This window comes from Drosophila elegans, unplaced genomic scaffold (assembly GCF_018152505.1).
Source record: "Drosophila elegans isolate 14027-0461.03 unplaced genomic scaffold, ASM1815250v1 contig_183, whole genome shotgun sequence".
In the NCBI taxonomy this organism is placed as follows: Eukaryota; Metazoa; Arthropoda; class Insecta; order Diptera; family Drosophilidae; genus Drosophila; species Drosophila elegans.
Genome location: NW_024545550.1, coordinates 11,508,336 through 11,535,600, shown reverse-complemented (window position 1 = coordinate 11,535,600; position 27,265 = coordinate 11,508,336). Strand labels below are relative to the sequence as shown.

The window sequence follows — 27,265 nt, the reverse complement described above, 5'->3', positions numbered from 1 at the left end:
CTGCTAGCTACCGAAAAATTCACCCAAAAAATGGGAAACTACACTAAAAGCTTAAACAAAACCTCAATAAAGCCGTGGGGCGGGGCGAGGAAAACACTGGCAACTATTGAGGCGGCAAATGGCAAACGGAAAAGTTTGCGACGCATGCGCAAATGGAGCAGGACCAGGACTCAAGGACTTCGAGACTTCAGGACATTTGAATGGCAGGATGGAGACGATGAGAGTGATGCAAGTGCAGCGACAACGACAACGACAACGACAACGGCATGTAAATGACGCTTTTATGCTGCAATCACGTTTCTTCTGCTCCCTTTTTTGTACCGCTTTTATGGTTTTTTGTTTCATATGCAGTGAAATTTTATGATTATTGCCAAAGCGACAAAAAAGTTGGGCCGCAAACTTTTACAGGCGTGTGAAAGAGGATGTGCTAGGAAATGGGCCACAGATACCCTATACGCTTCAGTTTAAATGTCATGCTCCGATGCCTTCATCAGCCACGCCCACCTGCTGCCACCGCCCCTTCGCACCGCGTATCGCACCGTACTTTGCTAAGTAGATGAAAATGAAAATGACGACATCGCCACGTCCGGAGTGCATGAAATTTATGCAAATGCACGGAATTTGTATGAAAATTGTTTTATTCTATCGCGTCATTGCCACACACACACACACACACACCCAAACACACACGCAGTCATAAAGCACGCTTGTGCCGTTGTCTTGTGCTTAAGCCAGAAATTACTCATACCACATGTTGTCCGCCGTCGCTGGTGTCCCCATGGATCCTCATTCCATTCCCATTCACGATTCCCTCAACCGCTCTCCATACATTCGTTGTCCCGTCGCCAGTCGCCCGCTGTGTATTTTATGCAAATTTTACCGCTGTGCGCAACAATGTTATTAAAAAATGATAACAAGCCAAGCATAGAGCAGAAAAAATGGTTGCCATGCGACAGGTTTTCTAGGAATCGCAACTATTTTGTATCCTGTAATCTAATATTTTAGAGAAATATTAAAAATTTAAAAAACAACCTATCAAAGCCAGACGAAAATTAAAAGTCGGAAGATGTTTTGTCATAAAAAAAGATCACAAGTTAAGTTTTTAAATGTTTTTTTTTTTGAGAAAATTATTTTTAGAACATTTTATATAAGTTTTTTATGAAATATTTTTTGTTATGATAGTAGTTTGTTTATTCCTTTCCATTTACTAAATTAAAGTTTGCAGTGTTTTCCAAAATTAAGTAAAATTATGAAAGTAGGTTTGCCAGCAAATAGCAATAAAATAATTTTCAAAGAAATCTTTTGGGACTGCAAATATGTAATGCTTAAATATACATTTGATGCCTTTTGCTTTTATGGAAATGTTGATGGCATGCTGTATTTAGGAAAATAGTCCAAGAACTGATACCAATCAATATTCCATTTATAACTCTCAGTTATTTTTTGTTAATATCCGATATACCTTCGCGAATATTTTATAGATAGTGGGACCCAGAGACAACTGTCAGTTAGACGTTTGTTGCGGCTTGCCCCTTGTCAACTTTTTTAGTGTTGCTGGTTTTTGCCGCTCGTGATGTTGCTGTTGTCATTTGCATGCGTTGCGAGAGGAGCAGGGGAAAGGCAACAACAGTCACATCAGCTAGGAAATTATGCAGTGAAATATGTTGCCACGACGAGGGAAAAACAAAACACACGACCAAACTGAAAACGCACAGAACAAAGGAGAGCAGGGGGCACAACGTTAGAAATACACCCAATATATATGCGCAGAATGTGAATATATTTTATAAGTCTTAGAAATATGACAGACTGACGGCCGAGTTGCCAACATGCTGCCAGGAGGTCGTCCCGAAAGCTCAACAATCCAACTTGGCCGCGGAAGTCGGGGCGGAGTCGAATGAAGAAGGACGAGATCCTTGTTGGAAATGTAAAAGGCATGTCAAAAATTTCCAGCTTGCTTCAAGCGGCATTAGTTTTGCCATCTGAATGGCAAGCATTCCAGGAACAAAGTATTCCTGTTCGACAGAGCAGGGGCCATTAACCAAGCCGGCACTTGGCAGTTCTCCGACCTCAGCAAACTGAGGTTAGCATTTTAGTTTGCGTTTATTACCGAATTTATCATTTCATCAGTGGCTTCAAAATGCATAGAAATTCGTGATTATTAAGATATTTCTTAGTAGTTATTTGTTTGTTACACCTTAAATTTATTTGGCTAAGAATGTCATGGGCAAGTCACATTTGTCATTACTGTTGCTTTTAAATGCCCCAAAATATGCACCATTATTTAAATATTAAAATTAAAGTAGGGGAGTTTTAAATATTAAGGGGTTGATGTTTATTTTATTTTTGTGAATTAGATAGTCCGGTTAAAAGTTATGTTTTCCTAAAAAATTAATATTTATTAAGATTCTATCAATATTTACGTTGTCATGACTAAGTGATTTTGGCACACTTGAAGTTAAAATATATATTTATACCCTTGCAGAGGGTATTATAATTTCAGTCAGAAGTTTGCAACGCAGTGAAGGAGACGTCTCCGACCCTATAAAGTATATATATTCTTGATCAGCATCACTAGTAGATTCGATCTAGCCATGTCCGTCTGTCCGTCCGTCTGTCCGTCCGTCTGTCCGTCTGTCAGTCTGTCCGTCTGTCCGTCTGTCCGTCTGTCCGTCCGTTTATATGCAAACTAGTCTCTCAGTTTTAAAGCTATCTGCATGAAACTTTCCCAAAAGTTATCTTTCTATTGCAGGTAGTATATAAGTCGGAACGAGCTGGATCGGACGGCTATAGCATATAGCTCCCATAGGAACAATCGGAAAAATAAATGAAAAAAATTATAACTTTGCTGTTTTTTAATTTTTTGTTTAGTTCTTCGACGTTTAATAATGGTTAAATATTTCTGAATTACGGTTTAAATTTCATCAAAATCGGACGACTATAGCATATAGCTCCCATAGGAACAATCGGAAAAATAAATGAAAAAAATTATAACTTTTCTGTTTTTTAATTTTTTGTTTAGCCCTTCGACATTTAGTAATGGTAAAATATTTCCGATTTACGGTTTAAATTATATCAAAATCGGACGACTATAGCATATAGCTCCCATAGGAACAATCGGAAAAATAAATGAAAAAAATTATAACTTTTTTGTTTTTTAATTTTTTGTTCAGTTCTTCGACATATAGGAATGGTTAAATATTTCAGAATAATGGCTTAGATTTTATCAAAATCGGACGTCTATATCATATAGCTCCCATAGAAATAATAAAAATATATAAAATAACTATCAAATAATTGAGTTGCTAATCATCATAGCTTCAATGTTTTTAAACATATACGCAGTAAATCATAATTTTAATGTTTTCAAAAATGTTAAATTCTTGCAATAGCTGCAAGGGTATATGAACTTCGGCTTGCCGAAGTTTGCTTTCTTTCTTGTTTTTAAATGGAGTCAGAAATTTAGTTCTCATGACTTAGTGATTTTGGCACAATTGAAATTAAAAGATTACTTCCGCTGTCATTTGTTTATTGAAATTCCCAGTAATTTCGCTTCAAAGGCAATGTCAAACTGTTATTTGCCATTTCACTTGCCAAACTTAATGCTCTTGACTGATAGTATTTCTAAAATATTCTATTATTTGACTGGCTTTGTTTTGTGCTGGCGAAGCGTTTAATTTGTGGCATTTTGCAAATAAGTTTGCTGCCATGGCTAATTACAATGTGCAGCAGTGTCAAGGCTTTTTTGCTGGATTTCTGACAGGCTTCATTGCCAGAAAATCTATGGGACTGTGTGACTGCGATAAGCGCAACTGCCAGAGATTTGGAGCAATCATTTCATTACACACTCTCGTCTACACTGGCCACATAAATGGGAGCAATTTAACTACAACTTTATTGTTATTGTGAGCAGTGTTGGCTGTAATTTTGTAGCTTAAACCAAATCCAATTAAGTAACAAGCGTAAGCCTTTTTGGCAAATGTCGACAACGACGACACATTGCCTCGTTTAACCCATTTAATGTTGCACACACTGAAACCAACATTGAAGCCAAAATGGGCGGCGCTGGGCGGCAGGGGGCGTGGTAGTATGTTGGGCAGAGAGACAGAGACAGTGGCATGCCAAAAACCAAAGCTGATAATTTCAATCAATTTTAAGCCAGAGACAAAGCGACATAAGGGTAACCAATTTAGCCGTTTTGCAGTTGACTGCCTGCAATTACCAAACTGGAAATTCAATGGAAATCGAGTTGACTGCACAACTATTCGATAAGTAAAACCTTTAAAGAGCGCATACAGATTTTAAGTAACTACGGCAAAGGTTATCAAAACTTTGTAAAAGTTTGGTTAACCCCTGTATAAAATAATTCGGCTCAACCAAGCTAAAACGCAAAAAAAAAACACTTTAAACTTCGTATTTTAGCCAATCATCTGCAAAAAAAGGTCAGTAAAAAAATTTGAAATGTCGTAAAAAGAATTTTCATCAGTTGGTAATCAAAAATGAAATAGTGTGTTCTCCCTACGAAAAATGAGAAAATTTCGGAATGTTAACGAAATTGATAGTTTTCGAGCTTACCTGAGCAAATAGTCAAAATAATAATCATTCTCAATGACTACAATTATCGTTAAGCAAATAAAAAAATTAAACCACACCAATTAAGCTAATTAAACTTCTTTTATTTGACTGCAAACTCTAATCAAAGGTTCTAAAACAGAAACCCGACTCAAAAAGCAGGACCCAAGCCAATTAGCCAGACCTTTCATGTGATAAACAGTTAGGAGAATGAATTGGAAATTCGAAATCTAAGGATTTGTTGCTCCTGCGTTTTATTTACGCAAGACGGACCTCCAACGTTTTCGCTTTCGATCGTGCTTGAATGTTAAAAAAAGCCCTTAATATAATTCGTTTTACAAAGGAGTTTGGGCTTTTAGATGCCCTTTATTCGTGTTAAACGTTAGCAAGAAGTAAACTATTCTATTTAAAAAACTTTGTTATATACATGACTATTATATATATTCAAGCAAATAAAAAAAAATATTTCAACCTTAAAATGAATATAGTTTTTTGTATTGTTTTTTTCAAAAAAGGTTACATTCATTCTACAAATAAATACAAATTTACTTTAACTTATTTATTAGTACGTATTCTATCAAAGGAGTCTTCAAATTGCGTGTATCAGTATTTTAAATTTTGGTTATGTTTTCAAATAAGAGTATCATGAAAAATATCCCTTAACATATTTATTAGTGGGTATTTTATAAATCCAAGGAGTCTTCAAATTGCGTGTGTGTTTTGGGCCAATTCTCGGTTTCTTTGTTTTGATCCCGATTCCGGGCGTTTTTTGTATGTTTTTCCCTTGTCGTTTTAGTTGTTTTGGTTGTTCGTGCCTGCGGATGGCTTAATAACGTTATTTTTCTCTGGTCATTGTACTTTTAATGGCCAGTGGCAGCAGGAGCAGCCCAGAAACAAAAAACAAAAAAAAAGAAACAGAATCAGAATCAGCGGCATCGGCAGCAAACAAATCAAACGCAGACGCCGTTTTGCCTTTGGGCCAGTGTGTGTTCTTATTGCCAACATTCGCATCGATCATGATCATTTGGTCGGGTGTTGTCTTTAGGTTTTTTTGTTTTTTTTTTTTGTTTTGGGCTCCCAACGAACGCAATGATGATGATCGTTATGGGGGTTGTCCCTTTTCACTGGCATCGAAAATCGGTTGCAACAACTTATCGAGGACGTTTCTCGGACGAAAGACAACGATGATCATGAATCGATAATAATGATGTTGATGATGATGATGATGGAATATGTAGGCTCTTATAAACTTGAGCTTCTGGGTGGCGACGCATAACATGAGCCCAGAAAGCTCTTTCATCGCATGACAAGCGGTCGAAACGTTTAAGCCAAAACGTACAAAAAAGCGGTGAACAAGTTGAGAAACGCAAAAAACGAACCAGAAACACACAAGTAAACGTAGCATTGACTTCGCATAGGTGTGTAAGTAAGTAAGTATGTCTGGCAGAGTGAACATTAAAAATTAAAATATGTAAAACTACCATTAAAGTTTTACCATTGTTTATGCACAACAATCAGGAAATATCATTAACAACAAGCGAATTAAATTGTTTACCACGTCACCATGACAACAACAAAAAGAAGAAAGATAAGAAAAGTTTTCCTTTATTTTTTTGTCGGTTTTGTTGGCAAGAGTTTTTGTGTGTTGGCAAGTGTTTGGCTTTTAATTTGGCACGAAACTTGAAAAAAGTAATCTGGAAATGAAAGCAAAAGTTACTTTGATGCAAGATACAATTTCAGCAGCAGATTTGAGGGAATTTTGTAAAGTTGCTCATAAATATATGGGAGATGACCTAGGGACGACATAAGATGAGATTGTCGTATGTAAATGTATCATAAAGAGTGCAAAGTAAGTTTTCCGATGTAATTTGATTTCTCAGACAGACATTTGTGATTTATATTTAAATAAAATTGAAATAAATCCTTCCGAAGTCGGACTAGCAAATTTAAGAAAATGTTTTCATAAAATACTGCAAAGTAAGTTGTTGCACCTAACTGGATTACAGAGTCATTCTTGATTTCAACTGAAATTATTCAAAAGCAAGCAATTGAAAAGGCAGTTCCTTATTCTTCACATTGCTCCTTTGCTCATCATTAGCATAAGTAGCAATATCCTTCTGCTTTCACAGAAAACAAAACGAGAGGAAAAATGTTTGAAAATGTACAATGGTTCGCTCAAGGCAAATGCACAATTCTGCGTTAAATTTACCCCCGCTTTTCAGGAAGTAAGAGAGACGGAGCCTAATGCAACTTTTGTGTTGGCGATGCGAAAAGATTTTCCGCTGCAATTTCCAGTGGAATGAATTGCTTGCCAATAATCCGCTGCGACAGTTGGCAAAAATGCAATTAAAAAATTTCCACTTTGTCGCTGGAGGCAGGAGGCGAAGAGAAAACGCTCTCTTTTCTTTTATTTTCCCTGTGCGAGTTGTGTGAGTTGGCCTTTTCCGATTTGTTTTGCGTAAGTTTGACAGCAGAAACAGCAGCCTCACATTTTCTCCCTGCCCCCCATCCCGCTCCCTTTTTTTCCCGACCAACTGTAGCTAAAGAAAATTCTTTCATTTAATAAAATGCGTGCCAAGTTGACAATTTTCACTGGGCTGTCACTTGGGCATAAGGGATAAGCCGAAAGTTTTGCAAGTTTTTGATTTCACCCAAGCCACGCCCCCGCCCTTGTTGTCAATCAGCTTTGCGGGGTGTGGACGGAGGGGGCGTGGCAGCAATTTGTCCAAGCCAAAGATCCAGGTGTTTGAGCCTTCCTATGCCCGCGGCAAAGTTTTCCATTCAAAGGTGTTGTAAGGTGCTAAAAACTTGAGCGTCTCCTTTTTTTCACTTTGCTGCCTGAAAGTTGGCATGATAATTCACTAAGCGATGGATGGATTGAGGTTCGCATTTTCACTTAGTAGTTCAAATTCATCTTTTTATCATTACAAGTTTTTAATAACGAGTAGTCAATCTGGAGTAAAAGAGGTTCTTTTTATGAGCTGTATTTACTCACCATGCTTCACCCATTGGTGTATTAAATATAAAATTTGCTTAGATTTTTATGGACCGTGGTATTGTTCTTTTAAAAGTTTTTTCCCAATCTTCAGTTTGATGTCCTTGTTTAATATTATTTTCAATATCGAACAAATATTTAATTAATATGCATGTAATCTTTTGTTTAAAAAACCAATAAAATTATTCTCTATACTTTAAGCCAAAAATTCATTTTAGGCTCAAACGATATGTTTTGCATATTATTTGATTGTTGATTCTTGATATTGATATTGATTGATTATTTTCTTTAGATAAAGATTTTCAAATGTAATTAGTGACGTGAAAATTTGCTTCATTTATTTTATATACATATTTCTTACTAAACAAACTCTAAGAAGTGGTATTGTCTTGACAGAGCTTCACTATAACTTTTAGCTATAGCTTTGTATTTTTTGCGCATCAAGCCCACGCATTAGCAATTTAGTGTCCATCCCTAGAGGTTCGATTTGCGGATGCGTGTAAACAAATAATCTAGCTCCCAGGCAGCGAGTAGCGCCCAAGTTCAAACGAAGCCAAAGCCACCGAAAACATGTAAAAAGCGAAAAGCCGGACCACACACGCCAGTTCCTCGAGAAGGAGGAGCACAACAACAAAAACTCGGCCAGGTCCGCTCTACTCCTCCTGCTCCTCCTGCTCCTCCAGCTCCTCCAGCTCCTCCTGCTCCTCCTGCTCCTTGGCCGTATTGATTATTGTGATCTGCCGTGTGCTCTGCTCTGGGGGTAATTATGCAGCCAGGGGACTCTTTGCGGGAGTAGGGTTTTTTTTTGGACATGTTGGGCGAAAGGGGGGAGAGGCGGGGGACGGGGGGCTCCGGGAAACGGGGGCTCGCCTGTCATTTATTTTAAACGATTCCTTTACACATGTCGGAGGCTTTCGCCGCCAACGTTGCCGCATTTATTGTTGCCATTCCAGCAGTTCCCCTACTCTTCAACTTCAGTATTGAGTTTTCAGCTATATAGCTACCGCTTGGGCTATAGCTTCTGGCTCAGTCGGCTGACGTTGGCATGCCAATCATTTTGCGTTGATGAAGTGCGAGTGTGAGGCAAAAATGTTGTACCAAAAAGTTCAGTCAATGGTGCTGAATGCCAGAATGCCAGAACGCCAGAATACCAATATGCCAGGATGTTCCCAGTGGCGGCGGCAATGTTACCAAGTTCCCCCAGTTTGGCAGTCGCAAATCGCTGATCGATTGTCGGGAGCAGCGTGTTGATGTTGACTCTATCGTTACACAAATGGAGCTGCTGAAGTATTGTGTCAACAGCAAAATGCACTCAATTGGATTCACGCGGCATTTACTGGTATGTCAGCAATTTAAGGAAAATCAATCAAACATTTTTCCAGTTTTTTTTACAGCTGGTCAAAAGAGAGGAATAAATGATTGAATTTTTATGAAGGCATAAACTCAATTAAAAGGAGATAATTGAACAAAATATTTGCCTTACTCTGATATTAGAAATTTAGTTATCTGTGTAATTGATTATTAAATAAATAAGAGTATTCCAGCCTTATGTTGCTGCCAAATTATCGTTCGATCGCCTTGGACCAGGGGTATTTTCAACTCGGCAGCTAAGTGACTTGTTCCACCTCCTCGCCAATAATTAATTTGTTGAAAATGCAACGCCGACTCGGGGCCACCATCAGCGTCATGGAGATCTGGAGGTTGGGGGAACGGACAGACTACTCTGGACAGAGTCCCTTTGACAGGCGGGCAGCGGCCTGCATTATGCATGAGATTGGAACTTGGGGCGGGGGATATGGATGTGGATGCAGGGGGGGATCGGGAAGGCAGACCCTTGAGAAACGCGCTGCAGGGGCGCCTCCAAGGTTGCCATCCTGCCATCCTGCCCCCCGCATCACCATCCCCTCCAGTTGCAAGCTGCCGCTGATTAAGTCACTAAAACTGCTGGCTGCTTTTCTAACTAATTTGCTGTTAATTTGTTGCTACGCTACGGCCAGACGCAACTCATTTCCTTCCTGTCACAGGGCAAAAATGTTGTTTAACTTTGCTTTTTTTCACTCGCTTTGCTGGCTGTCAGAATTCCGGGAAAACCCACCCAATTCACTCACACACAGCCACACGGCGACACGGCACAGGTGAAGCCAGCCGGATCGTTTGGAAGTCAGCAGGGAAAAAGGTAAAGCACAGCAGAAACTAATTTGTTTATATCAGCAAAATGCATAATAATGCCAGCGAAAATTTCATAACAATTTCGAGCTGGCATTTCGGAGGTTTCGGTTCCGTAACATCTTAAATTTCAAAACAGAAAAAACGATTGAGGTTTGATAAATAAAAATAAAAGTTTTTGTGTGAAGATTAATAGTCACTCATATAAAAAAAATTGCAGCATTAGCGGCAATTTTAAAATGGTTTTTGACCTTGACAAGATATATGTTTATTATTAATAGCACATCGGCTAGTCCATTTTTAAAGCTATAAAATCAATAAAAAATGGTTGGAATGCTCATACAAACATAACATTTGAAGATATGTTTATCCAAAATGAATTAAAAAAGCTGAAATCAAAAAACTACAAGATACAAAAAATAAAAAGTGTAAAAGTAATAAACACAAGTAATTATAAATATAAATGTTATGCTCTCAGAAAATTCTTAATAAATATTTTTTTTATTTATTTATATATTTACTCTTTTTTTTTCCTTAAGGGTGAAAGTTTATTTTGTCCTTCCCGTAGCTATTGGGTTCAAGCCACCGCCTAGTAGCAATTAACGATTTAATCTCCTAAGTTTTAGTGCTGGCTTGGTAAGTGTTACAGCTGCGACCGCTGTTCGGAAATGGCTTTAATCACTTGGGATGCATGTAATACGCTGGCCCAGCTGCACAGGCACTCGAATCGGCAAACACTCGCCTGTCAAAGCGTTTCCAAGGCATCGCCCCATCGCATGTTGCATCCACTCCGTCGCCTCCGCCTCCGCCACTCGGATCTAATGTTTATCTTCCGTGTTTCGGCCAGCTCCGATTTCATGTGGGGGCACTTTGCATGCGGATGGGATGGCTTACGGGGGAACCCCATCCCCACCCCCATCCCCAATCCCATTTGCCTTTTGCGATTTTCGAGGGGGGTTGTTACCAAGACGCGGCCGAGTGGCGCTCAATGTTTCCACCGAAAGTCACGTGCGGCACATAAAAAATCAACGCACATCATGTTATTCCACTGATTCTGGGCTCTTGTTCTTCGCCTGTTCTGTTCTGGTCTGGTTTTCATTGAAAACGAAATTCAAAAATCGAAAATGATGGCGCGACAAAAAAAAAAAAAACAAAACACAAGGCATCAATGGGGCAGGCCCAAACCAAAGGCATTAATTAAGGGAGAGCAAAAAGTGTATGTATTGTTTTTCTTATTTTTGCACCCGTTGCTCGTACACCGAATGGGGTATACTGTGTTCGGGGATGCGTTTGTAACAGGGAAATGGCAGGGTACTGAAACTTATTGAGTACAGAATGAATTTAATGCCTCTATTAATGAAATTTCTGTTATTTGTAAAAATCTGGAATTATAAGAACTAGAGGCTTTTAAATATGTCTTATATATATGTGATAAATATTTGTGACATACACAAAAATATTTTAATATAATAAATTATTTGCAATATATTATGCAATTTAAGAGGTAGATATTTTGGAAATATATTTGTAATTGCAACATTTAGTTATTCAAAATGCTATCCTAAACCACAAACAGATAATTTGATACAAGTAAAGATTGTATTGCCAAAGATTCATCTCCTTACCATACAGTTACTAAAAAATTATTACTTTTTGAAATGGTGGGACTTTATAGGTAAGTATGCAATACATTTTAATATCATTGGGTATCTTAAAGTCATAACGTCTACAAAAAAAAAAACACTTTAAATATTGCAAAAAGGTTAGTTATGTCAAAGGATTTCTTCATTTGATAAAAATCCATTAATATAATTATATTTAGTTGCTTAAAATTATATGACACTAAACACCTGTAAGTATGCAATATATTTTGAATCAGACTGTGATTAGCGGGTATCTGAAAGTCGAGGCATTCGATTTCAACGTTTTTTCAGCATTTTTTTGGTCTTCCTGTGTGTGTGTGTGCGTGGGGTAGACTTCGGGCCGTCTTCGGGACTTTGTTGGGGCCTTCTTCGTTCCTTTGGCGTCTGCCGGCGTCGCTGCCGCTGCTTGCGCCGCTGCCTCCGTCGACGTCGACGGCGCAGCCGCTTCTTGCTCTCGACGCTCGGGCTTTTTGGCTTTCTTTGCGCACGACTCTCGGGCATTTTGCGTTTGCACGTCAAGGCAAACGGACGACGTAGAACATACGACGAGCGCCGACGGAAACGGCGGCCAAGAAGCAAACTTCCGTACCCGGGGGAAACGTGTCGCGTGTGCTCCGAGTGGAAAATACGTACGGGTGGCCGGAGGAAACCCGGCAAAAAGCCCGCTAAAAGTATCCCAACTATGCGTGTGACCACAAATCAAAATACGAATACGTATACGGATTTATGAAAAGTGTTGTTTTTCTTGCCAAAAAGTAAGAGTGCTCGTGCGTGCGTGGGCCATCGGCTAATTGCTCGTGTTCAGCCACAGGTGGTGTTTCAGCACCGCCCCGCCTCTCTGCCCCCCTCCGCCCTTTTGCCACGCCCCCTTGGCCAATTGTTGCGGCACACGCAAATACGCAGAACTTTAATTAAAAGGGGAGCCCGAGGGAAAGGTCAGCGGGCAGGCGCAATTAGCAAATCTAACAGTTCCGAGAATCGATTCACTGCAGCCCCCAATTAATTGGGCGCCCCCCCAAAAAACAAGCGAGGAATCAAGGGGAACAAAAAGCACCGAAGAACAAAAAGCCGACGCACAGCGTTGCGTTACTCCCCCAAAAGAAAAATATTTTCTTTTTCTTTTCTTTTTTTTTTTGACAAAATTACGGCAGGCCAAAGAAGTTGTTGCCGTTGAAAAAAGAAAAGTGGGCGGAAGAGTGGTATTTTTTTTGGGGGGTGGGGGGCAGGGACAGCAGGCGACGTGTGTCAAAGGTTTGACAGGCCTTAATTGTGCGGAGGACAGAAAATCAGGAGACGAAACGAGGGGGAGGATACGACGTTGCGAAGGCTTCGTATTTCGGGATTTTCGGATTTTCGGATTTGCGGATTAGAACCGAAACACTGTTTTTTTCAGAACAGACAGGACCTTCAGAAGCTTCACGTTTTCTATCTTAGCCAATGTATAAAAGAACTAATAAAGTTATAGAGTGGAATTTTAAGCCAGAGAATTTCAAAAGAAGACAAAATGAAACTAGCCAAGTAAATTAAAACTTGGCAAGTTTAATTTGCTACCATTCGAGCCATCGGCTTAAAAAGTTTCTGGGTGTCCTTGCTAACAAAAAAATACATTTAAGAGTTTATTTAATGTTGTTCTAAAAGAAGCTAGCAAGATCACTTAGCTCAATTAATTAAGTAAAATGAAAAAGCTTTAAAAATTGCTGCACCTTTTTAAAACCGAAATAATTAAAACGGAACTAAAACGAGCAAAGGCCAGAACTAAATTAAAAATTAAATTTGTACTACAACTAGGTTTTAGTTAAAAATTTTAGAAAAAGAGTAGATTTTTATGATCAAATGCTCTTCAATTAAAACAAATTGAGTAAATCAATTTGAAACATTTTAGTGTTCAATCAAATTTTCCACCACTTAATGAACATGCTCGGCAAGAACTAAATTGAATTAACTGAAATGAACGTATCAAGTTATAGTCATAATTTTAGAGCAAAGTACCCCAATAAAAAACCATTTATTTATTAAAAAAGCAGCTACCACTTTAGGGCAATCAAGTAACAAAACACGCACTCAAAGATTGTCTTACCTAGCCAAAGTTTGAGAAGCAATCAAAAGAACTAAACAAGTGAGTAGTTGAACAGAAAGTGAACAAAAAGGGAAAACCATGTTGTCAGGAGTGGAGCTACTGCTGCTGCTCCTGCTCAGCCCGTCGCTCCTGGCGGAGATCTCCCACTTGCCGCTGGCCAGCAATCGCATCATTCTGGACTCTACGGAGCTGCTGCAACCGCCTCTAATTCCCGATCGCGATTCCGAATCTCCGGCGGTCCAGGCGACGCCGGTGGCGCCGCAGAAGTGTCCTTCGCTGCAGCGGTACCGCAAGATGCTGAAGGATATAGACGACCTGGAGGACCTCTACGTGGACGTGCCCGTGCACATCGCACTGGCGGAGCGGCAGAGGAAGCGGTGAGTACGGGGCGGCAATACGGCTAAGTGCGATGGCGACGCCGCCTGCCACACAAATCACAAATCAAATTACGGCCAAACAAATACGAAAGATGGCCAGGACAGAGCCAAACTTAGGGGCGCCTCGCTCTCTTCTTCTGCGGCAGCAGCAGATGAAAAGAAGCCTGGGGCAACAACAAAAATAATTTATAACCACGACGTGTGGCTGGCCAAACAAAAAACCTATCCACAGCCAGATTTTTTACAGTTCTCCATAAGTGTGTGCATGTGTGTGTTTCTATGTTTTTCGGAGCGCTTCTTCTACTTCTTTTTTTTGTTGTCTAGTGTGCGAGCTTTTGTGGCCCTTACAGCTGCCGCCACACATCGCACACTGGCTTCGGCATCAGATTATATACCAGAACTTCTTAAATTACGGCAAATGTTCCACTTTGAGCTATCAGTTTTTTAGGGGAGGTTAAAAGGAACAACCATTTTATAGCCTCTAATTCGATTTTGGAAGTTCGGGGCTAGCTTTGATGGGTAAATCCACTGAATTGAAGTCTTCTAAATTTCGTGAAATGACTACATTGAAAGCCAATAATAAATAAAAACTTAGTGCGTTGCTTTAAAATAACCTATAGTACTTTTTTTAAAGTGATGATATTAATATACTCATATTTAAATAAATGCATTGCAATACGAAGTAAATAAACTTTCAAATTTTTGGTTATAATTTTACTGATGACTAGATATAATAAGATTTAGGTTTGTTTTATTTCATAAGCATATATTTAGGCAGAAAATGTATACACTTTTGGTGTAAGCCAGAAATCTCTACAGATTCTACGGTCAATAATTGCCATTTGCTCAAATATACGTTTGCTTTTAAAGCATATAATTAAAATTCCTCCCACACCTTTATTTGAATTACATTTTTCAGAGCCCTTTTGATATTTCCCATTGAGAAATTCCTATCAACAATGGCCGATTTCAGCATTTCTCGGCACCACTGTACCCGCTGCGTTGCACGTGGCGTATGAGTAACGTTCTGTTTTTTTTTCGATTTTCATTGGTTTCCGTTGGGCCGCAGCTTGGGCCTGGGTCAAAAGAGGCCCGTCACGTTTTCGCTTAGGCTCTGGACTCTGGACTCCGGCCTCGGGGATTTCAGTTTTCATCTTCTCCAGTGAACGTGCGAACCATTGCGGGCGTTTGGTTTTTGTTTTTGTGTTTGTGTGTGGAGCAGGGAAACTGGAAGCCCTCGACTCGTATAACACTTGATCATTTGCCACAGAATGCCAGCAAACATTCAAATTAATGTCGTGGTTTGTCGTCAACTCCTTTTTCGGTTCGCTTTTTCCATGTTTTCTTGGTTTTTTTCTCGAGTTTGGAAGTGTAGTGTGTGTATTAGAGTCGCGCGACCCAGCAAAAGTGCTCCAATTGCCCAACTGAAGATCGAGTGACCAGCTCGAGGGGGCTTCTTGATTCTGGAGATCCGAGTTGCGAGATTCGAGATCCGAGATGCAGAACCAGAGTACGTGACGTTCGGCTCGAGTTGCCCAGTTTGCTGAGCGTGTGAAAAGGAGCGAGTTGGTGGCACTGCCAAACAAGCTGAAGCTGAAGCAAAAATCGCGTTTATGGCGCGTGCAGCCATTAAGCGTTTTGCTAGAATCAGCAAGCCATTCCCATTCTCATTCTCATTCCCAATTGCCATTCCCATTCTTAATTTCATTCCCAGTGGCCCCGTGCGTATCCTTCCATACGCCAATCAAGAGGCGAGCGTTAATATTTTTGCACAAACAAATCATAAATATTAATTTAACGACTTAATTCGACGGCGCAATATGCGCTCCCGTTCCCAGTTCCCAATTCACAACTCACAATTCCCGATTCGCATTCACATTCGAATCTGCAGTCGCAAGTCGCAAGTCGATCATTCTCGACGCGGTTGCCTATATGCCACTTGCGTTGCGGCCACCTGTGGCACTCGCTGCTTGGCTGATTTCGGTTGTAGTTTGGTTGTGGCAGCGGCAGCCAGTCATCCCAACCCGGGCATCCAGTCAGTGGCCTGAAATCAAAACAAACCCCAAAACTGGCGGAAAGGTGATTGTGTGGCCACCTAGCAAGGAATGCACTCGACTTAGAGTATACCTCTTATAATAGATTTGAAACAAATTTAACTTTAAGGAAATTCCCTTCAAGATGGAAGTTTTAATGATTTACATTGAAAAAGTGATGAGGCCAAAAAAATTTAGTTTTAAATTACCGAAAATACAGAATAAAATAAAGTTTTAATTACAAGGGTTTCTATATATTGTACTTTCTGTATAAAAATAAAATTTGTTTTACTTGTTATGTTTTTAAATCACAATTACCCAAAGCTTTTAAAAATAAAAGTAAAAAAAGAATGAATATTCTCGGTACTTGACTATGATTGATTTTCTGTAATATTTTATGATATCATGTATAAGAAATTACCAAGTTCAACTTTTCAGTTTAAATTTTAACTGAAGTATAGAACATAATTATTGTAAACTTAAATTACAATTTTGTTTGACTTATAACTTCTTAATAAAAGGTTAATATATAATATAATACTTAATAAAATAGAAAAGTAAAAGAAAATGTTTGAAAATTGAAAACAAAATTGTTAGTTTTGCTTTAAATAAATAGCAAACAATAGTTTTTTTAATTCTGTTTGTGCGTATCATCAACTTAATTTATTTTCTTTATTTCGTCTTGTAAATTTAAAATTTTATAAATTATTTCTAATAATATTAGTCAATTTAGACGAAAGTGTTTTTGCTTAGAACCAATTTGTAGATACTAAACACAGCTTGAGCAATGTCACATACTCAATCCCTGCAGTATATGGGCCTGCCCAACCGATTTGTGTAGGGAATGAAGGCAGAATGTTGTTAATATGTTGATGCTGTTGTTTGATTGTTGTTGGCGTTGCATTTTTATGTGCGCCGCAGGCTCAGGCGGTGTAAACAACTTTTATTGCCCGGCCCGACACTCGGCAAAAACCCGCCCACGCCGCCCCCTTCTCCGGGCTTTATGGCGTGAAACTATTTATTTGTAAGCGCATCAAAGGAGCCACAACAACAGCACATAGCAAACAGCGGCAACAACAAATTGCCATAAAATGAAACGAAACATAATTCTTTGTCCGTGTGTGTGTATCGTTTTTTGTTCCTTTTGTTTTTTGTTGCTTGTTTTTATTTTGTTTTTTGTATTTTTTATATTTTGTTTTTGGTTTTGAACTGAAATTACGCAGACCTTGCAGCGCATCAAAATTTCGCACAATGACCAATGCCTCATCATCAGCATCAGCATCAACTCAGCAACAGCATCAGCATCAACATCAACATCAAACTCAACATCGTCGTCATTATTTTGCGCCGCCAGAAAAGATCTCCTACGAGAGTAGTGGGTATAGTATTTATAGCACTTGACTGAGTACGAAAATACTCGGGCGAGACTGAGTCCGTCTGCGGCTGAGGAATGGGAATCGGAATAAGAAATAAGAATAAGAATCGGAATCGACATAAACCACACCAAAACCAAAACCAAAACCAAACCAAACAGAACAGACAGAGGGGCGTCGCTCTTAGTCAGACGAGTTCGCAGCAAGACGACGCATCAACGCCACAGTTCAATAGTCTAAAATTTCCCAAAAAAAAAAAAAAAAAAAAATAAATAGCAAAAAAATAGAGGAAGGGAAAAGCAATTTTCAAATTACAGACACTAAGTGCTCACTGTGCCCATTTCGGTGTGAGTAATTGAGTGTGTCTTTGGTTCGCATTGTTCTCGACGTGAATCACTCACAGAATCAAAATCAATGTGTGCCGGGGCATAATAGAGATATCAAATAATTGTTATGTTCTTCGTCGACAACACAGGATCATAAGTGAAATGCGAGTCGGGAAGTGGGCGAATGGCTGAGTGGGTGAGTGGGTGAATGGGTGAGTGGGTGAGTGGGTGAGCTCTATTTACACTTGACTTCACCGCCTCTGGATGAGTAATCCCCGGCACTCAATGTCAGCCATAAGATCCATTAATGAAATCAGATGATAAATTGCCGCAACAAGTGGCAGGAGGCAAAACAATTCCATGGAATTCTGATTTATGGAATATCTAATATCTCAAGGTTTCAATTTGAATTCTTAAAGTATATTGCCGCATGAATTATAGATTTTGGAAAACCAAATAAAGTGCCTATTTATTTTGATTTATGTAGCATATTTATCTTGTATTTTATAAGCGTTTTTGGAATTTGTATTCTTTAACCTTTTGGATAATATGTATCTAAACTCTTTAAACAGTGTATATTATTATTATATATTTGTAATGCAGTATAGACGTAAATTACTTCAAATTTACCGAAAAATAAATAAATAAATAAAACACATTTGTAAAAAGATAAAAGATCAATTTAATTGAAAATAGTCCAAACTAATTTGCTTCACTTACTTTTAAATATTGTTGCATTAAGCTGGATTATAAAAAAGAACTAGCCATTTTGTGTCCCCTAGAAATCGACTACCGATTGAAAAGTAATCCCAAGAAAATTACCGAATTTATATGCTGTAACTCACATAATTTTGTAAAAGTTGTCCCTACTCCTTGCAGCTACTTCCAATTCCATTTGCGATATTTTCGAATCGAAACTTGTGCCATCTGATATTGGCGCGATATTTGTTTGGCTGCACTGCACTGCACTGCACTGCAGTTAAGTAAAGCAAAGTAAAGTAACTTGCTAAGCGAAAAGGCGACTGTGCAATCAGCGAATGCGCCACTTATAGGGATATCTGCTTAACTCGTTCTTTATCTGTGTTTTTCGCTCCGAATTTTCCGACTGCACTGCAGCTGGGAAAGCTGAGGCTGATTGTCAATTTTGGGGGCGACAGGGGGGCGGAGGGCGAGGGGTGTTTTGTCTCAGTCTCCCCGCCATCGGTTGTTGCTTGCAAAAATAGAATTTTGTCTCTGATTTTAAGTATTTCGCGCGAAAAGTAACAGAAGCGACCCGAACGGCACGGACCAGACTTCAGACCTCAGACCTCAGACCATAGACTATGGAGTATAGACCCTAGACCAGACGAGACAACCAGACACTGGATGGCGGATGGCGGATGGAGGATGGAGGATGAAGTCAGTGTCAGTGTCTCTCAATTGCAAATTTATGTGAATTGAGTCAATTTTATCGCAGCCAGCAGGGGAGTTAGTTTGGGTTAGTTTACTTTTGACTTGTTTGTCCCTAGAAAACTTTGCGTCGTTTGACTGGCGTAAATCGTACGACTGGAGCCACTTGAACTTGGCGCTGCCAGTGGCCATCCTTTGGCTGCTTCCTCCTCATCCTCCTCGTTCTTCTCTTTTTCTTCCTCTGCCTGCTCCTTTGGGTGACCAGCTGGCAGCGCCAATGCCGGGTCATTAGCTCGCCGAGAAATGTGAGGGCGGCGCAGAAGACGCCCACCACCAGGATGCCAAAGGGTCCCTTCAGATGCTCCGTGGTCAGGACAATGGCCGTGTCCGCGAAGTGCGGCCGCATCTTGTTGATCCGGTTCAGATACGTGTTGTTGTACCTGAAGTCCGCATCGATCTTGTGGAAGATGCCCACATCGCGCATCAGTCGAATGATGCTGTTGATCTCAAAGAGAAAGGGGAAACCCGCCTTCATGATCATCTGCAGTGGACTGCTGAAGACGTTGTGCGGAAAGGCGTATAGGTCATCGGCCAGGGCACTCTGCATCGTGTACATCCGGTTGCTCAGGATGCACCGGTGGCCATGCTTCACCGCCTTTAGGTTTTCCGTTTGCGGAATGAACTCCGGAGAGGTGTTGTACCCATTGAAGATCCACATGTCGTCCTCGTTCTCGAACCAATCGCGATTTTCTTCGTGGCCGCCATAGGGAATCCCTGCGGCCAGCACCTCCGTCAATTCGTCCAGTTGTTGGAGGTAGCCGGGATCCTGAAAGGTGGCTATCATCTTCGAAGTGTAGGTGGCCACCACATTCAGGCCGTACAGTGTTAGGGCCATGAAGAACATCCTCGTGGCCTCGCAAACGGGCCGCTCTTGAACGGCTATCGATATGGAAACAGCCAGTGCATTTATGGCCGTGAGACTCAGCTGCTGGTAGTACTTGGGCTCGGGCAGAACAGTGACCAGGGCAAACCAGAACAGCCAGCTGATCACGAGGATCAGGATGAAGCCCAGCCAGGTGAAGGGTTCGAATATGCCGACCATCGCCTGCCAGGCGGGTCGCCTTTCGGCCAACTTGACGTACCACGTGTGCGCATCCTGCAAATAGGTATCGGAGCCCCAGAAGAAGTCGGCCACCTCGTTGTCCGGATAGTGGCCGCCGATTATGAAGTCGCACTCGTTGTCCGTCACCTTTCCCAGCAGGCCGTTCCAGTTGCCAGCACTGTCCATCTCGCCACGCGACTCCCAACTGCACGTCTGATTTACCTGGGTTGGGAAAGAAATGATTACAAGATTGGGTTATCTTTGGCTATGAAAACTTTGAAAGATTAAACAATTATCACCTTATTCTGGGAAAAAGTACTTAGAAACATTAGTAATTTTGTGGCCTCTAAGGATCTTTAAGGAGGCTTGCAAGCCAACATTTCTATTGCCTTATTTATTCTTCATTTAAAGAACTAACCACATTTGTCCATGCAGATTAACCATTTTAAAATCTTTGCATCAGCGATCAAGCTAACAAATGTTTCAGTTTTTTTAAATAGCAGTTGGAAAGGAAAAATAAATATTAAATAATAATATAAATAAATATCTGGCCATTGAATACAACATTTTATTTATGAAATTTAAGTGAAACATAAAATCATTCAAAAATGCTAATTGAGGTGTTTTAACATCAACATGTTTGAATTTTGAGAACATAGGTAAAAAATGGAACCTATTTGTTTAATATGCATTTTAATTAGTTTTGATTTAGCTCCAAATTTAATTTAATAGTTCAGGTATTAAAATATAAAAAGTCTTCTTGAAAAATATCAGTTGCTCACATCAAAGCTTAGTCGGTTTTTCATGAATCCCAGGATGCGCATCTCCAGGCCCACAATGCAGTCGGCCTCGACGAAGGGAGCCGAGATGGAGGCGCAGACGAAGAAGGTGCAGTTCCGGGGACTGAAGCCCGAAACGTAGTCCAGCATGGAGGCGTGCACGGCACTGGGACTGGGATACAGCTGGCCATCGTGGCACTGGCCCAGACTCTGGACATTCAGGATCCGGCAGTCCACGTTGCTGTAGTAGTCGTTCACGAGCAGGTTGTAATCCGTGGAGGAGTTGGCATACAGCAGGGCCACTCGATGGACGTAGAAGCTGCTCATCAGCTCGTTGAAGATCTGGGAGGCCACGTGCCAAGGACGATTGCGCATCCCGGGATTGTGGAAGAGCACCAGGAAGCGGGCACCCGGATTCCAGGAGCGCATCTTGCTGATGTAGCGAGCCATCAGGCCGAGCAGTCGCTCCACGGAGTCCACCACAATCACATAGTTGTCCGTGAGGATCAGCTCACCCATATTCTTGGTCTTCTCCCTGACCTTGTGATCGCTGACCACGCGCATCTGGAAGAGCTCCTGCCGATGCGGCTCCCCGGGATCGGTGGCTGCCTCGTTGATCCGCTTGCTGAATCCCTCCTGGATCTGATCCGCTGGACTGGACAGGTTGAAGGCGTGGGCCAACATCAGGTTGTAGGCTCTGGTGAAGCGCTCCACCGGATTGCGATAGAAGAAGATCTGAGCGAAGCTATCGAGGCAATCCACTCCGGCCTTCCACACATCGGGTCCCAAGTCCTTGGCGGGCAGCATGAAGATCACCGTGCCGGCCGTCTCGTTCGAGGGATTCACTATTCCCTGAGCCAGGTCAAAGAGCTGGAGAAGAAAAACGATGGCACTAAGATAGTTCCACCACATTATTGGGTCTGTCACGTTGCACAATTGCGAATTAACTGCGATGGGTGTGAATTTGGTTGGCCATGTGATGTAAAGAATACCCTTCCATTAAGTCTTTGGGTACATCACTTCATAAAGGCTAAAAACTTCAAAAAAAAAAAAATGGGAAAGCTTACTGAGTTTAGAGAAGTGCATTGGTAAACAAATATGTATCTGCTACTTATTTTTTACTCAAAGTAAATATTTTCAGCTTAGATTTTTATCCATTGCGGTTTTTAGTTATTTAAATTTAACATTTAAAAATTAAATTCAAATTTAAACCATATTAAACTTAAATAAAATGTATTAAATCAAATAAGAACATTAATTAAATATTTTTTTAATATTAAATGAAGCAATTTAGTATGCATTGTATATAATTATATGATTAAGAGTTACACATATTCATCAAATATAAAATGTTTAATTCAATAGTATTTGTTTTTAAAATTCCAATTTTTAATCACTATGTCTAGAAATAAAAACCCTTGCTGTTAAGTGATTTCTCCATATCAGAGAGTCCTGAATTCCCTGGTAATTCGCAATAATATGATAATCCCAGCCTTTTAAACCCATTAAACACTTACTGGTGGAAGTGCATTAAATCATTTCGGAGGAGCGCATTCAACTCTCGCCTTTGCCCGATGTTTGCCTTGTATAATTGACTGCTGTCATCGTGCCGACAACGAGGATGGCCCCAACAACAGCAAACAATCGCCATTGCAACATGCAAGGCTTAAATTAAAGCAAATATTTGCTCAGTCGCATCGGCGCCGCCGCCAACAATGGTCGAAATGCATTAAAACACTCCATCAATCCGAACCTTTTGGCAGGGCGGCCAAAAATACGACTATATAGCTGTACTTGTATAGCTGTATAGCTATATGGCGCACTAACTTCTGTTTGTCCGGTTTGCGGGGGATGACGATGATGATGGGGCATGGCGTTGGCCGGAAGTAGCCGGTCATAAAAATAAAACTCGAGATGGCCGGCCATAAGCCAAGTCAATGAGTCATTTGCTGCAACGGCCATCCTCCTCGCATTCCTCGCTGCAAATGGCTGAAAATGGTTGCAAATGGCTGGAAACTGCTGCAAATCGCATCCTTGCGTCCGGCTGTCTCGTGTGCGAATCTGTGTGCGAATCCATGTGGGTGTTTCGTATCGGCGAGCTCATTTGTCTTAGCTGTTTGTCATTAGAAATATTGCTCGTAAATTTCGCATTTAATTACAATACAAAACTCAGCAAGTTGAGCAAAGAAGGCCACTGCCCAAGGGACTTGAACTTAATCTTTGGCTGCAACAAAGTTGCAACAGCATCGGCGAGAAGATGGATAAACAAAGTTTCGAAAAGGAAGTGAGAAGTCAAAAGGTTGATACTCTTTCTTGATGCCTATAAGAAACTCGAAACATTAAAAAAGATAAATGAAAGGACGACAAATGTTAGGACTTCCAAAGGCAAGATCGCAGGATTATTAATAAATTTGTTTTCACAATTTAGCGCTTTAATACAAATTAATGGTTTTAGGAAGGGATCCCAAATGTAACGTAGACTAACTAACACTTATTTTGATTTTTTAGAACTTTAGTGTGTTTTAAAAATTTATTTGATGTATTTTTTTATTTCATTATTATTTTTATTTTACATTTCTAAAGAAAGTGTCCTCTTACATACAAAGATTTGTAGGACTTTAAGTTAAAGATTTGAATAGTCTTTGAATCTTCTTTTAATCAGGGTTTTTTTCATTGACTTTACTAGTTATTTACTTTGTAAATCTTAGACCTTTTTCTACAATTTCGCCTTGACTATTTATATCTTGGATATGTGTTTTGGGGCCAACTCCCGACTGACCCTTTGGGTCAGAGTATGGCCAAAAGCCGCTGACTCATATGGTTCAGTTCGGTCCAGACAGGCGGCAAAACAAATTGCGTGTGATAATTTAGTGTCATCGTTTTTGACAAAGGGCGTTAACAGCTCACTTACTCCGCCCCTCAAAGCCGACTTCATCTCGTTTTGCAGATTTGTGCTGAACCTGAACGACTCGACGCCGCTGACGATTCGCTTTTCGGCGCCCGTGGGCCGCAAGATGTACTACAATCAGACAGGTAAGTCCGCCTCTCTGGGCCTGCAACTCAGAACCCAGAACGCAGAATACTGCACCCCCCACCTAACCAACCCAACCCAACCACCTCTGCAGGAAACCTCCTTCGGCCGGCGGCAGTGGCACCTGGTCCAGGTGTGGCTGTGGGCAGTCTGGTGCTGCCCTGCGCCCTGCGCGGCCAGTACGACCTCTTTGTCCAGGCCCGCCACTCGGGAGCCCTCAAGGTGGACGCCCTCGCGGAGCATCCGCAGCACGACTGGCCGCTGCTCAATGCCACCGCCGCGCACCGGATCGCCATCCGCACCCAGAACCGCGTGCGGAAACGCGAGATGATCGTCAAGTGGGACAGGAGGTGAGTTATAGGCGGAGTAATTCCTCAAATTAGGCAGCACTTGACTGTCAAATAAACAATGCAATAAAGGGAGTAAATATTTTTAAATACCTGGCTGTTACTACGTTATTTAGCATTTGTAAGACGATTGTTTTTTCAACGTTACCAATATAGTGCATGTGACCCCATTTAAGCAAAAGCTGAATTACTTTGTGGTATCACAAATGTTAATATTTGAAATGTATGCTTATACTCATAGGCACGCGAGTGTAAGTATATATTTCGCATATAAAATTTTATGGAAATTGATATAAAAAGTTGTTGAAAGCCTTGCCATAAAGTTAAAGCCTCAATAAATGTTAGACAAAAACGGGTAATTTGTTTGTTGATATAAACAGTTTTATTATTGTTTAATTTAATTTTAATATGTAAATACAAGTTTTCGTGACATTTTTATATGCAATTAATGAACTTATTATTTACATATACAGCAACATAGCCACATTTTTTTTTAATGTCTATGAGGTATTTATTAGTTTTGGTGTGTGTTATTTAGTCCCTTAACAGCAATTGTTGTACTTAGTATTTTCTCATCCTGAGTTACCCTGAATCGTTTCAGCAAGTTTGACTACCACGTCATGCACTATTGCCTGGTGATCCAGCGACTTGCGATGGACGCTCCACGGAGGAGCTTTGCCAACTTCTGCCAGGCCGTGTCCGCGTACGTGGGTCAGCGATCCATGCCAGCCAGCTGCTCCGGTGGCAACCCCATGGACCTGGTTTGGGGGTCACCACCTCTGCGGGAGAGACGTCTGAATCCCCGACAGAACCTGCACATCGTGTGCACGGGAAAGAGACGCCAGCAGATGCTGCGTCGACTTCTGCCCAGGAGCAACTACCAACTGGACCTGTTCGGCATCCATCAGACGCGCCAGAACCTCACATTTCCGCTGGCCAGCAGCCAGGTGAACTTCAACCGCACCCAACCGCTGGCCCTCAAGCAGCAGGCTCTGATGCAGCTCAAGATCGGCGGACAGCACGGCAAACAGGTGTACAGCTTCAAGGTGCCACAGACGATACGCCAGGCGGAGGAGCCCTTCATGCGCCACCTGTTGATTCCCTGCTCCGGCAGCGAGATTCGGGTGAAGTTGCTGCGCCAGCGCAACGAGGTGGGAAGAACCGAGGCCTTCTACAGCCCCACGTACATAAGGCAAAAGGGCGTGTCACCAGGCGAGCGGTATCTAATGAGATTCGAGCCCAGCAACGAGGACGAGGCGTTGCGGGCGCAGAAAGTGATGGTAGGGATGCCCTTTTATGCTCCGAAACAATAGTCCCCAATCTAAAAATAACTTTGTTTTTCAGGTGGCCCTGAGCAGCGAGGCTTTGTTCCGGGATTTACCGGAGCTGCCGCAAAACACCAGTGTTTTCAATGTCCGCACGAGGTGCAATCGAGCCACCATCGCATGGAATGGCTCACCCGATGAACGCGAGCTGAGGTAAGACCGCACATGGAACTAAAACTCAAGTAAAAGCAACATAGAAAAATTGTTACCTTTCTATTTTCTGAAATTGTCATCCGAATTGTCATTGAATAGTGTTATACTTTTACAAAAAAGGAAACTTCGGCAAGCTGAAGTTTATAATCCCTTGCAGCTTTTGCTAAACTTTAGTATTCTTTATAAGATTTATATTCTCATTTTTATACTTATATATTTTACAACAGTGAGGCTATGATGATTTTCCCATGAATTATTAGATCGTTCCTATGTCAGCTTTTTTAGTAAAATTATTAACTTAATACAGAAATTAAATTATACTTAAAAAACATTTTGTAAAAAAGAAACCTCGAATTAAATAGTTAAAGTCCAATATTTTTAAACTCTTGAAGTTGTACTATTTTTCTGTGTATTTAAACAATTACATTCAACTGCTTAAAAAATTTAATATATTAAATCTTTCTTTACCTTAACTTGCAGCTACTGCATCATCGTATTCAATCTGCCGCAGCGCAATCGCAGCGTGGTGGACTCCACCAACTACTGCATGGACTTTGTGCCCAAGCGGGTGGAGCACTACAGGAACTTTGAGTGGATGACTTGTAGGGAGCGGCAGCAGAGGTAGGTTTCGGAATAGACCACTTAGTAATATATATAACAAGAGTATATTTTACAGTCCCGACAACATCGAAACGGAGACCATTCTGAACCTGATGCCTGGCTCCAGCTACTTGGTTTATGTCACCGCCAACTTGAGCATGGGCAAACCACTGCCCTACCAGGCTCTAACCCTCCACATGGCCAGTCAATGTCTGGACGGATCCCACGAGTCCTTCTACTAGGCGTTACGAGTTTTTGGTCGTAATACCCCACAACCCCCAAACAAAAAGCTTCGCTGCATTTTCGAATACAAACACTGAACTATCCGTCGTTGTAAAGCTACCTTATTCACTACGATTACTACTACACTATCCTACAAAAAACTATGCTGGTTAAAAGACTATACACCTAGCTCCATATACTATATACTATATGCAGTATATGTATATATATAAAGATATACATATATACAGATGTTCGTGGCAAATGTTGTGTGTGCGAGTGAGTGTGTGCGTGTGACTTTTGATTGTGTTTGCCGTTTGCCATTTGCCATTTGATTCCAAGTATATTCGAGTGCTTAGTTTTGTAATTTTTAGCTAGCCGTTAATGTTTGTATAAACTGTTTCATTGGTTTTCCCACGCTGCTTTACCGGATAATCGTTTTTTAGATTTTAGCCTTAGCACTCCTAGTTTAAAGTTTAACGTTTAAAGTTTAAAGTTAGTTTTTCATAGGCTTTTGCTGTTAAGTTTAAACCGTAAACCGTAAACCGTAAACCGTAAAGTTCTTTTGTACATTAAGCTTACATTTAGCCCTACATTAGATATATACCATTATGAATACATATATGTGCGTTGAAAGCGTTGTATTTTTTGAAGCCGAACTTATGCAACCCAAAAGGAGGACAATAAACAAATGTGCTATAAAAAATGAGGAGAGGAGAGTGTCGCAAATAAATGTGAAACCGCAGCCATAGAAA

At 40.7% G+C, this 27,265-nt stretch overlaps 2 protein-coding genes across 4 annotated transcripts; one reads left to right on the top strand and one right to left on the bottom strand.

Moving 5' to 3' along the window:
• Positions 1-11,893: 11,893 nt before the first annotated feature.
• Positions 11,894-27,219, top strand: LOC108144828. Of its 3 annotated transcripts, none has more exons than XM_017269964.1 (8): positions 11,894-12,131; positions 13,458-13,830; positions 23,780-23,865; positions 23,958-24,213; positions 24,812-25,490; positions 25,555-25,688; positions 26,169-26,309; positions 26,365-27,219. In XM_017269964.1, exons 2-8 carry the CDS (start codon positions 13,532-13,534, stop codon positions 26,528-26,530), a joined length of 1,761 nt encoding a protein of 586 aa, XP_017125453.1. In that variant the 5' UTR covers positions 11,894-12,131; positions 13,458-13,531; the 3' UTR covers positions 26,531-27,219. The 3 variants fall into 3 exon arrangements, with proteins under 3 accessions (XP_017125453.1, XP_017125451.1, XP_017125449.1); XM_017269962.1 differs by having other exon boundaries at positions 13,401-13,830; XM_017269960.1 differs by having other exon boundaries at positions 13,398-13,830.
• On the bottom strand, positions 18,849-21,851 carry LOC108144827. Its single transcript, XM_017269959.2, has 2 exons — positions 20,836-21,851; positions 18,849-20,275 (listed from the first exon to the last, which is right to left on the bottom strand). Exons 1-2 carry the CDS (start codon positions 21,742-21,744, stop codon positions 19,067-19,069), a joined length of 2,118 nt encoding a protein of 705 aa, XP_017125448.1. The 5' UTR covers positions 21,745-21,851; the 3' UTR covers positions 18,849-19,066.
• Positions 27,220-27,265: the final 46 nt, after the last annotated feature.